The sequence below is a fragment of the Bufo gargarizans genome, chromosome 7, assembly GCF_014858855.1.
Source record: "Bufo gargarizans isolate SCDJY-AF-19 chromosome 7, ASM1485885v1, whole genome shotgun sequence".
Classification (NCBI taxonomy): domain Eukaryota; kingdom Metazoa; phylum Chordata; class Amphibia; order Anura; family Bufonidae; genus Bufo; species Bufo gargarizans.
In genome coordinates this window covers 38,862,689-38,875,129 of record NC_058086.1, presented here as the reverse complement: position 1 = coordinate 38,875,129, position 12,441 = coordinate 38,862,689, and the positions used below count along the sequence as shown (strand labels likewise).

The following is a 12,441-nucleotide window of genomic DNA, read 5'->3' as shown; positions in this document are numbered from 1 at the left end:
AGTGGGGGAACCCTGCGTTCCTTATATGATGGGGCATATGGACAGTTGTTTTCATCAGCTAACCTCTTTAAGCTCTGCGTCAGATACCACTCTGGAATCCAGTTTCGGAAGTAGCGCAAGGACTGCGTTTAGTTCCATCTCACCATGGAATCACAAGATTGGACAACCCCTTTAACGCAGATGATCTGCAATACCAGACACAACCCATGGACAAGGGTGGTGCTGTTTTTTTGAAGAAGCCATTTTTTAAATATTTTTCTTTACCCCGTTAAAGGATGAGAGAATCCTAAGGGTAGGTTCTTATGGAGTTTTTTGGGGAGGTTTGGAGGCAGGTTTTCCAGCCAAAGCCAGAAGTGGATCTATCGGAAGGAGAAGTTCTTCCTTTATATTTCCAATTCCCTTTGTATCCACTTCTGATTTTGGCTGAAAAGCCTCCACGAACTTCTGCCTCAAAACCATGTGAACCTACGCTAAGGCGAGACATACACTAGCGAGTTCAATGCGAGAAACTTGCAGCGTGCGTCAGTGTGAGTTCCCGTTCTGACAGGATAAGGCAGGGATCCTCAAACTGCGGCCCTCCAGCTGTTGTAAAACTACAACTCCCACAATGCCGTGCTGTAGGCTGATACCTGTAGGCTGTTCAGGCATGGTGGGAGTTGTAGTTTTGCAACAGCTGGAGGGCCACAGTTTGAGGATGCCAGGGATAAGGGCTCATGCACACTAACTTATTTTCTTTCCATGTCTGTTCTGGGTTTTTTTTTGCGGACCATATACGGAACCATTCATTTCAATGGGTCCGCCCAAAAAACGGACCCATTCCATATGTCCGTTCCACCCCCAAAAAATAGAACGTCCTATTATTGTCCGCATCACGGACAAGAATAGGACTGTTCTATTAGGGTCCACAAAATACATACGGTCGCGTACATGAGCCCTTAGGCCGTGTGACCCTAAAAGTCCTGGAATCTATTGAATGACACTGACATAATGCTATGCCGATCCTGCCAGAGGTGCGAAGGTCAGAATGAAAACTCACATGGACACACACTGCGAGTTTCTCATATAGGATTTGCTTGTCTGGCCAATGTGTGTGAACGTGAAGCGCATCACGGAGCCGTATTATTTATTATAATACTCACTTATATAGCACTTTACAGACATTAGCATCACTCTGTCCCCAATGGGGCTCACAATCTAACCCTATCAGTACGTCTTTAGAGTGTGGGAAGAAACCCACGCAAACATGGGGAGAACATAAAAACTCCTTGGTCAGATTCGAACCCAGGACCCCAAAGCTACAAAGCAACAGTGCTGACCACTGAGCCACCGTGCTGCCCGTATTAGAGATGAGATTCCTCTGCTGAAATCCTTTTCTTTTTTCTTTCTAGATCAATGCGGAGAAGTCTCTGGACGAGGTCTTCCTTCAGCTCTGCGCATCACTGGACTCGATTTTCTGAGGCTCACGGAGGGGTGAGCTGGAGTCAGCGACCGAGCGATGGGAGCAACGTGTAAATCTTGTATATTTCCTCATCTGTGGCGCCTCCTCCTTACACCAGTGCATGCTATCTATACTGTAGTCAAAGATGGGTGATCCCTACAGTCTATACACACGTCAACTGGAACGCTGCAGGCTTCTATCCCAGGAGAAGGCACTCACAAGGTGGCGCTGTAGGCACGGATCACACAGGGCATTTGTCCCATGGGAAACGAGGGTTAGTGCATTGGGCAACGAGGTGGTGTAAGGAGCAGTAATGCGCCCTGCTTTTCAAGTTGCACTAAATTTATCAGGCCCAGTGCACCATTTTTTTCCCCTGTTCCTAAATTCATGTATCCTTCAACACTATAGATAAAACTCCCCACATTGTGCAATGCCACTTTTCCGTAGGGAGCGATCCTGCAGACGTTTTTTTAGTCTTCCAGTCAAAAAAAGATGGCAACTTTTCAAATATGGCTCACAATTCCTAAACCTGAAAGAGGATTATAGCAACAACAAAAAAACCGTGTGGGTTATTGTTTGGATTCTGTAGCGGGTGAATTGCTGAAAATGTCCCTGTGTGAAACCGGCCTAAGTGGTTCCTTAATGGGAGGTAAATTAGTAGAAACAAAACCATAAAGCTCGGAGGGATGAAGTGTGGGTGAATGCACTTGTACTACTTAACGCAGCCATTGGCAGAACCCGCAGGTGTCCCACTGACGTCCTCAATTAGGACACGTCTCCACTACTCTGGGGAACACTTGAAAGGACGCATTTGCTGGTAAAGTGCCTGCAGTGGGCGACCGTAAACCATTCTGTGTATCAAACTCACAGCTTTTATGGGTCGTACCCTAAAAGGATATTCCGACTACAACTTCTATACATGATATGACTGCAACACCCAGCAGGCCCTGAGAGCCACGGGGCTCTTGAGAGTTGTAGTTTTGCAAAAATCAGAGAGCCATTACTTTTAAATATATAGCTGTTAGCAGGAAGGTCTCCACTGCTATCAGCGGCCATTTTCTGGCTTCTGATACTCACATGCGCTCGCTCTCTCCCCTTCATGGCTATCAATATGGCTTCAGATACTACAATAATAGAAAAAAAACGTGCGGTAAGTAAACGGCAGAACATGTAAAGTTCACCGCCTGTCGGCAGTAAGGCCGCTGGGGCCAGAAAACCCGTCCAGATGAAATGGAAGACATTGGCTCTGAGCTTCTGCTGTAATAAGCCCTGCACCGGCGTCAAGACAGGTTTTCAGCCTCCAGCTATGAATAACATAGGGCTTCATTTATTATTAGATATACGTCATTTTTTTGGCGTATATTTGTTGCAGATTTGGTCGCAAAGGGGATAGTTTCTGTTCTCCGTGCCTAGACTAAAGTCTATTCCAGCCCCAATCGTCACTTTTCTGGCGTACGGTAAATTACAGTGAATTTTCCCGGGGAATTGAGGGTGGCATAAAAATGTGAGAAGAGCCCAATTTTACGAGCACATGCTTATAAACATTCGCATGCCAGGCCGTGTGATTTTTTTTTTTTATGCCAAAAACTGGCACAGGGGTCATAATAAATGACACCCCCCCTCCCCGGTATTTGTTTTAGGTTTCGCATAAATGCTCCAACCAAAATCAATCGCCTGTAGCAAAAAATAAAAAACAAAGTGCCGGCGGCGGCCTGCCAGGGAATGACAACGGATTCTGCGTTTGCTCGGCTGCTCTCTTTTCTTTATAAAGTATTTGTACTTTGCTACCTGCTGGGATTGTCTTCGCGTTCACTGTGTAGTGATCTTGGTGACATCATCAATTCTTGCAGTGAAGTTCTTGTCGACTTCTTGCTGAATTTCACAGCGTAAAAAAACAAAAACAAAAAAACTGCATGATCAAAACCAATAGACCGTGTAAAACAGGGGACGACGGCGAATTGTACAAAACCCAATCAAAACCATCAAGGTGTATGATGTGATGACATGATGGCGACAAGATATACATGAAATAAAATCGAAGAATTGGTATCAATTTATTGCATCTGGGTGAATTTTATTTGTTTCCACATGGCGACCGTAAAGATTTTATTTTTATTTTTTTTATTTCCTCCATTGTATTGGGGTGAGATACCAAGACACTAAAAACGACAACTTTATGTACAAACATATAGTACCCACACAGTTTATTTTTTACAGTCCTCCTGACAATTGAGTTAAGAACATACGGTTTTACACAGAAAAGGAAAAAAAATAAAAAATAAAAAAAAGTTACAAAATGTCTACTCTTTCCCTGCCGGAGAGTTTAGTCACAGATCCTTACTCCATTACTGGGGGGGGGATAATCTATAGGACGTTGTACGTAAAGGATCTCCTGACCGTATGCAGCTCCTCCTTATAGATCTATGTAACCACGAGCTTAAATATTAATAAAAATACAATCTTTTATGGATTTTGTGCGACTACAAAAAGAGAAAAAAATTACAATACAGAGAGGATTTTACAATAGGCAGTAAATTTTTTTTTTTATATATATATTTTATTTATTTTTTCGACCTTGGGTGGGCTGCATTGAAGATCCGTAAAGTCTCGAGGCAGAAGGCTGTGTAGTTAACGTCTTGATCTAAGGAAGGACCTAAGAAAGGCTGAAGTGTTAGACTTTACACAGTAACTATGAGTGGCACTTTTTTCACCATATTTTGTACACGTCACATGATCATCTGAACATTACATTTAAAAAATAGATCTCAGTGAAAATCTTTTTTTTTTTTTTTTTTCTTCTCCTTTTTTGACTTTCACGTGCACACGCACACAGGACGAGCTGGTTAAAGAAGCAGCCACAGACCCCGATCTGTAGTGCTTGATTGTAGTTAATCATCCGTCACGTAAAAGCAGCTCATAGTCAAGCAGAGACTGGAGTAAATCCGTACAGAAAGGGGGGGGGGGGTGTAAATAAAGTTCTGTCGTCTTTTTAACAGTAGCGTCTTCTAAGCGAACACTGTGATCGGTTAAAACCTTCTCAAAATGTCAAGTTTCTGTGCAAAAAAAAGGAATAAAAAAAAATATTTCACAAAACTGCAAGCTAGTAAACCGGTTTTAATATAAATAGTTCACATTTTGACCAATTTTTTTTTTCTTTTTTCTTTTAATCATTTGTTTTTTCAGAAGCCTTTGGGGAAAAAAAAAAAAGGGCCGTAACGTGCACTGTAAGTTCATGTTGTTCTGGAACAGGCCGCCAGTAGGGGGCAGGCTCCCGGAGGATGAGGTCATTATGCACCAGTGGAATGTTCTGCTGCTGTCGCTGCAGGTGGAGGATAATGGAGCTGTGTTTTCCACGTTAGGTATCATGCTGTGAGAGCAGAGACAGTCACGTAATTTCGGGAGATCCGAGGACTTCTCCGCTGGCCTTTTGCGTGTGGAGAGAGATTACCGAGCCGAGCGTTTCATGTCCGGCTCACGTCATCTGTTTGCTGGAAAATAGTTTGGGTCCAGGTAATTGTAACTGGTGCTGTGCGGCATGCAGTAATCTCTGTCTAGGAATGTCTCTGCCTTATACACCGGCTCCAGGTGGTGATCCTCTTTGTGGGTCTGTGTTTCATATAAACTGTAAAAAATAAAATAAAAAAAAGGAAGCCGTAAGAATAAAACTACGACCGTCTTAGGCTGAATTCACACGTCCGTGAGATACCGGACTGGCATCCTGCTTAGTGCTATGATGCCGTGCGCTTTTGCCGCCGCAGCAGTACAGTAATACACTCTTATAGATCATACTAGTGTATTACTGTACAGAAGCGGTGGCACGAAGCGCACGGCGTCATAGCAACCAATGACGCAGTGCGCTCCTGCACTAAGCAGGATGCTACTCCGGCATCTCACGGACAGTGTTCCACGGACGTGTGAATTCAGCCTTAGTTTTATTACGGCCGCCTCTCGACAGGTTTACCGTGCTGCGGCCGGACCTCCGGCGGCACGCGTGCACTAGCGGCAGCACGGATCCGGCAGGCTGTTCACACGCCGGAGAAGGCTGCCCCTAGTGTGAAACCAGCCTAACACAAAAACAATCACAACACTACTCATCTGGCAGATGACCAGGCCTTCAGTTTTCCATGGTTGGGACTGCACAAGTGACTGCAGCAGATGAAGCCTCCAGTCCCCCCATGAACACTCACCAGTCAGAGCAGGAGTCACAGAAATCCACAGACATCTGCTGAGGGCAGTCCTGACAATGCCACCGAATACCCTGGATTGGTTCAGTTCCACAATTGTCACACTGTAACAGAAACGGGAGAAGAGATTATGGATTTTATCTTAAGGAAATATATATAATGCACATGAAAAGATGAGTAACTATAAACACAATCCTGATGCTGAGTTACCTCCTGTGTTATACTCCAGAGCTGCGCTCACTATTCTGCTGGTGCAGTCACTGTGCACATACATTACTTATCCTGAGTTACATCCTGTATTATACTCCAGAGCTGCACTCACTATTCTGCTGGTGCATCACTGTGTACATACATTACATTACTTATCCTGTACTGATCCTGAGTTGCATTCTGTATTATACTCCAGAGCTGCACTCACTATTCTGCTGGTTATGACTGGAAATAGTGAATTTGTGGTCAGACACGTGCCACACCTTAGCTAAGCTAATATAGTTAGTTCTTCCTGTATTATATATATATATATATATATATATATATATATATATAAAACAGACAAAGTGTACAGACAATAATCAAGCAGGAAATGCAGCTCTGGAGTATAATACAGATCAGTGCAGGGAGCCGGCATCTGGTGCAATTATACTTTCCAGCCTCTTGAGCGCAGTTGTTGCTTTGAAGACATGGATTTATTGTCTTTGTAAAGTCATCATAAAAACCACCCACAAAGCAGGAAGTCCCATTTTATGCCTATTCCCCACGTTATGCTGTAAATGGCGCCCCCTAGCAGCAAATGATGTCTAGACATGCAACAGGATGAATTTTGTATAGTGAACAAAAGTCCACTGCTTGTAAACCAGGAGTCGATACTTCTGCACCTAATGGTATGGGTATGTAGTCTGATTATTGAACTGACATCTGAAAATAAAGGGATGTGATCTCTGCAACAGAACTGGGGGGAGGTATTTAAAGTTACCCCCCCAACTATAACATCATCATCACCTCATCCTACTAAGGTTCATAATGCATCTTTATAGCAGTCAGAGTCGAGTTTTTCCTGACACAGAGTTCCAAATCTCCTGCAAACATTACATGCTCGATGCCGTAGGTCACCACTAGGGGGAGCAAAAGAGCAGAACGAATACTGTTCTCACTGATTCCCATGCATTACAACTCCATGTATTACCACTAGGTACGTGGCACAAATCTGAGGTTGACACTTACATTCCACTTGTGCATGTGCTGCTGGTTGAGGCCTAAAATATGTGGCCTGCTGCTATTTTTCACAGAATTTTTTTTTCTGCTGCACTGCTAAAAAATATACCAACAAAATTTCCGCTACATGTGAAGGGGGTTGTGGAAGCCCTATTTGCATACATCAGATGTGGACTGGTGACCAATTTTGAATATGCACTTACATCCTATAAGTGCACATATTGAATTATACCAGAATTGAACCAAGGGACACTGAAATGTTTAATGCAAACAATGTTTCAACTTATCACAGTTATCACCCCTATTTTTCTACACTTGCTGCAATATCCCCTACAACCAGCAAGGAAATATTCATCTTTCCCTCCATCTAACCCCCTGCACAGATCTGTTTATTAACATAAAAGCTTCTCTCTTCAAACACACACCACCTCATGCCCTCTCCTACTCCCACCTACTAACCGCTGGCGATTTCTCTCCAAATCCTGTCCCTCCTCAGAAAATCCTTACAATTATATCTACTGCCCACCACCCATCTCATTCTACAAATTTCGGCAACCCCTTAAACCTGCAAACCATTCCCCTTACCCCTGCTCCCTTTGCCCCTCTTGCAGGAGCATTTTGGAACGCTCGCTCTGTCTGCAATAAACTCTCCTACATTCACAACTTTTCATCTCTCACAAACTTTCCTTCCTGAGTTTGACTGAAACATGGCCGACACCCTTTGACACTGCACTTACTTCCTCCTTTGACCTCTCTCAATGGTCCTCCACTGCCACCCACAGAGATGGCCACACACTGGATCTTATCTTTACCTGCTTCTGTTCCCTATCTAATCTCTCTAACTCACCTCTCCCCCAATCTGACTACAATCTACTTGGTTCTCTTCATTTGTCTCTTCCGCTGCCCCCCAAGTTTACAAATTGGCACAACCTCATGGAATGCTTCAAAAGAAACCTGAAAACCCCCCTCTTCGGACAAGCCTACAACCAGTGACCCTGCTGCCTCTATACCGCCATGACCAGCTTCACCCGCACCTACTGTGTCCTTCTCCCATCCCATGTAGATTGTAAGCCATCACAGGCAGGGCCCTCTCTCCTTCTGTACTAGTTTGCAACTCATCTTGCTCATGCTTATTGTACTTGTTTTTTAATATATATGTATACTCCTTTTAATATGTACAGCGCCATGGAATGAAAGGCGCATTAATAATACATCATAATAATAATAATGCCAAATCTGACGTGTGAACATACCCAAACAGTATACTAACACGCTACCACTAGGGGCAGCTGCTGGTAGCCAGCATGTTTAAACCTGATCACAATAAGTTAGATGAAGAAGTCATCCTGATGGGAACCCCAGCGATCAGCTGTAATCTGTGGGGCATCTGGACACTAAATATACAATTTCCCTGCAGCGCCACCGCAGGAGAAATTGTGTATTACACCATGCCCATTCAAATCAATGGTTATAGTAATCATAACTGTGCTTTGTTAACAAGCGGCGCAACTGTGTATGAGCCACAGTAGAGAGACCAGGATACAACTAATAGGGTCCGCGCACAGGGGACAGAAATGCAGCAGATTTTGCATCCAAATTTTCATGACTTTTAATGTCAATGGTTGAAAACTGCTCCAAATCTGTATCTTACACATGAAGATTCTGCAGCAGATTCGCTATGCATATGTGGTGGTCGCCACGTGTGGACATGGCCCTTGAAACATCATCTTACTTTGAAGCCAACGTGCTGCACAAAGCCGATCTCTGCCTCCATTTCTTGGAGCCTTTGCTTCTTCAATTTTTTAAGTTCAAGTAGTTCTTTATATTCTGCGAGTCCACGGCAAGAGGCGGGAATAGTCTCTTCATCCTGAGTGACAGAAGACCAACGTCATCAAATCAAAACCACTGTCTCCAGCGGTTATGAAACTACAACTCCCAGCATGCTCACAGTCATGACATGTTGGAAGTTGCAGTTTCACAACAGCTGGAAAGCAATACGCTGGAAACCACAGCAGACTACGAGAGTGCGGATCTTAAGACACAACTGAGACAAGTGGAATGTTCCTTAGGGCTTATTACCGAGACGTCCTCCTCGTCGTCGTCAGCAGCTGCATCAAGGTCCCGGCTGGAGTGGTCGTCGTCCTCTTCCATAAACACCGGAGGTTCATGGGAAGTCATGAAGGTGGAGGGTTTAAACAGATGCTTGTTGAGAACGTGCTGCCGTTTGCTTGATGCCTGTGTGCAGAAGCGGAGGAATCACATAGGGTCCAAAAGAGCAAGCACTCACCTCCATGACCAGAGAGTAAATAGAGCTTCGGCCGCCACTGAGTATATACTTGGTGTCATGACAGGCTGTACACTAGGTGGCATCCAACTGAAAAGGACAGTCAGCGGTACAAATTAGAAATGTCACAATGCTTGTCCTTTTCAGTTGGATGCCAAGCTCTGTATAGATCCTCACATGTTAGTAAAATAATACCTGTCTATATGTAAATAACCTGCAAAATGTAGCTTCCGTCTCCCCCCACATGTTAAAGACCATCATACTATATGGATGACTAAAAATGACGCTGCATGGCCCCTCTTACCTTCTTAGAATACATGTATAGGTTTGGGGTTCTTCCTGGCACAGGGATGCCAGCTTTGGTCAATTTTATAAAATACTTCTGAACTCGGCTGGCAACCTGTGAAAACGTAAGAGAAGCAATAAGACATTTCTTCTGCAGACATCAGAAGCGAGGACATTCTACAAGATGGTCGTGGGTGGTCATCTGGTGCTCCAATGCAAGGAGGCTGTGATGGCGCCTGTCACCCACAGTACAAGTCACCTGCTTGGCCGTGCGGTTTCCCAACTCATCAGCGATCTTCTGCCACCTCTTCGACTCAATCTCTTCAGGAGGAAACTTCAGGAGAAGCTGCTCCAGTTTTCTCTAAAATAAAACGCACGTGAATATAAGACATCTTGATCAATAAAAAGAAAACTTGCCCTAAAATAGTGCGTTTCTTTGTCGGCCTCCCATTAAAGCACGGCCTAGATTACACTCCAAAGCTGCATTCACAATTCTGCAGATGTCAGAGCCGACATCTTGTTGACTTAAATGTCTTCAGAGGGTTGTTCTGGTGAGTTTTCATTCTGGAAAGCTTTACCCTTTACTGATTTACAGGAGCTCAGATAAGATGAGATAGGTTGTAGGGCTTGTTGATGGTGTCCGAAGACAACCAGCAGAATACTGTAGGTGCACATAGTGACTGCACCAGCAGAATAGTGAGTGCAGCTCTGGAGTATAATACAGGATGTAACTCAGGATCAGTACAGGATAAGGAATGTAATGTATGTACACAGTGACTCCACCAGCAGAATAGTGAGTGCAGCTCTGGGGTATAATACAGGATGTAACTCAGGATCAGTACAGGATAAGTAATGTATGTACACAGTGACTGCACCAGCAGAATAGTGAGTGCAGCTCTGGAGTATAATACAGGATGTAACTCAGGATCAGTACAGGATAAGTAATGTATGTACACAGTGACTGCACCAGCAGAATAGTGAGTGCAGCTCTGGAGTATAATACAGGATGTAACTCAGGATCAGTACAGGATAAGTAATGTATGTACACAGTGACTGCACCAGCAGAATAGTGAGTGCAGCTCTGGAGTATAATACAGGATGTAACTCAGGATCAGTACAGGATAAGTAATGTATGTACACAGTGACTGCACCAGCAGAATAGTGAGTGCAGCTCTGGAGTATAATACAGGATGTAACTCAGGATCAGTACAGGATAAGTAATGTATGTACACAGTGACTGCACCAGCAGAATAGTGAGTGCAGCTCTGGAGTATAATACAGGATGTAACTCAGGATCAGTACAGGATAAGTAATGTAATGTATGTACACAGTGACTCCACCAGCAGAATAGGGAGTGCAGCTCTGGAGTATAATACAGGATGTAACTCAGGATCAGTACAGGATAAGTAATGTATGTACACAGTGACTGCACCAGCAGAATAGTGAGTGCAGCTCTGGAGTATAATACAGGATGTAACTCAGGATCAGTACAGGATAAGTAATGTAATGTATGTACACAGTGACTCCACCAGCAGAATAGTGAGTGCAGCTCTGGAGTATAATACAGGATGTAACTCAGGATCAGTACAGGATAAGTAATGTATGTACACAGTGACTCCACCAGCAGAATAGTGAGTGCAGCTCTGGAGTATAATACAGGATGTAACTCAGGATCAGTACAGGATAAGTAATGTATGTACACAGTGACTCCACCAGCAGAATAGTGAGTGCAGCTCTGGGGTATAATACAGGATGTAACTCAGGGTCAGTACAGGATAAGTAATGTAATGTATGTACACAGTGACTCCACCAGCAGAATAGTGAGTGCAGCTCTAGAGTATAATACAGGATGTAACTCAGGGTCAGTACAGGATAAGGAATGTAATGTATGTACACAGTGACTGCACCAGCAGAATAGTGAGTGCAGCTCTGGAGTATAATACAGGATGTAACTCAGGGTCAGTACAGGATAAGGAATGTAATGTATGTACACAGTGACTGCACCAGCAGAATAGTGAGTGCAGCTCTGGAGTATAATACAGGATGTAACTCAGGATCAGTACAGGATAAGTAATGTATGTACACAGTGACTCGGGACACCCGAACGCTGCAAGCAGCGTTCAGCTGTCCGCCTGTCCGTGCGGAGGTGAGCGGAGCGGAGGCTGAACGCCGCCAGACTGATGCAGTCTGAGCGGATCCGCTCCATTCAGACTGCATCAGGGCTGGACGGCTGCGTTCGGGTCCGCTCGTGAGCTCCTTCAAACGGAGCTCACGAGCGGACCACGCGAACGCTAGTGTGAAAGGAGCCTAAGTAATGTAATGTATGTACACAGTGACTGCACCAGCAGAATAGTGAGTGCAGCTCTGGAGTATAATACAGGATGTAACTCAGGATCAGTACAGGATAAGTAATGTATGTACACAGTGACTGCACCAGCAGAATAGTGAGTGCAGCTCTGGAGTATAATACAGGATGTAACTCAGGATCAGTACAGGATAAGTAATGTATGTACACAGTGACTGCACCAGCAGAATAGTGAGTGCAGCCGCGAATTGGGGGTCTCAACAATAATCTTATTTTTTGGGGAACTCCTCTAACAAGAAAGAATGGTACAAACCCCTTTGGGTGCTATGTATAGACTTATTACACCTCACCACGTGTTACCTGCTCCTCTACAGTCCACAACTGATTGAAGGTCCCAGGTTTGGAGTCCATACATAACCGACCTCTTATCTGTGGTAAAACATGACATTAAGGAGTTAACAAGGCTTCCAAGCATTTACGACACGCCGGCAGCTGATCAGACAGCCTCATCAGCCGGACCCCCATCAATCAACGAGAGAGAGCAGCCGAAATAAGCGGGGTCATCATGGTTGGATAAAACCCTTGTCCGTGTGCTCCATTAGGCTGTGACATAGTGGATCATTCATATATTACATGGACGGCTATTCAGAAGACACGTAATCCATCGTTAGCTGAAACTTCCCTGCAAAACAGGGTCTTTGGCGGGGCCCTCGGGAGCCGCAGCAGACCCCAG

At 44.4% G+C, this 12,441-nt stretch overlaps 2 protein-coding genes across 5 annotated transcripts in view; one reads left to right on the top strand and one right to left on the bottom strand.

Moving 5' to 3' along the window:
* AK5 (adenylate kinase 5) overlaps positions 1-4,443 on the top strand; it is a 194,635-nt gene extending 190,192 nt beyond the window's left edge. For both annotated transcript variants that reach the window (XM_044300470.1, XM_044300471.1), the window contains exon 14: positions 1,389-4,443. In XM_044300470.1, the coding sequence (XP_044156405.1) occupies positions 1,389-1,457 (69 nt within the window). In that variant the 3' untranslated portion in view covers positions 1,458-4,443. The remainder of the gene's footprint in view (positions 1-1,388) is intronic.
* The window catches only part of ZZZ3 (zinc finger ZZ-type containing 3), a 33,987-nt gene continuing 25,888 nt past the window's right edge, over positions 4,343-12,441 (bottom strand). For all 3 annotated transcript variants that reach the window (XM_044300467.1, XM_044300468.1, XM_044300466.1), the window contains exons 6-12: positions 12,069-12,137; positions 9,663-9,764; positions 9,423-9,518; positions 8,914-9,069; positions 8,567-8,701; positions 5,626-5,726; positions 4,343-5,060 (exon numbers count right to left, since the gene is read on the bottom strand). In XM_044300467.1, coding sequence (XP_044156402.1) covers positions 4,916-5,060; positions 5,626-5,726; positions 8,567-8,701; positions 8,914-9,069; positions 9,423-9,518; positions 9,663-9,764; positions 12,069-12,137 — 804 coding nt within the window. In that variant the 3' untranslated portion in view covers positions 4,343-4,915. The remainder of the gene's footprint in view (positions 5,061-5,625; positions 5,727-8,566; positions 8,702-8,913; positions 9,070-9,422; positions 9,519-9,662; positions 9,765-12,068; positions 12,138-12,441) is intronic.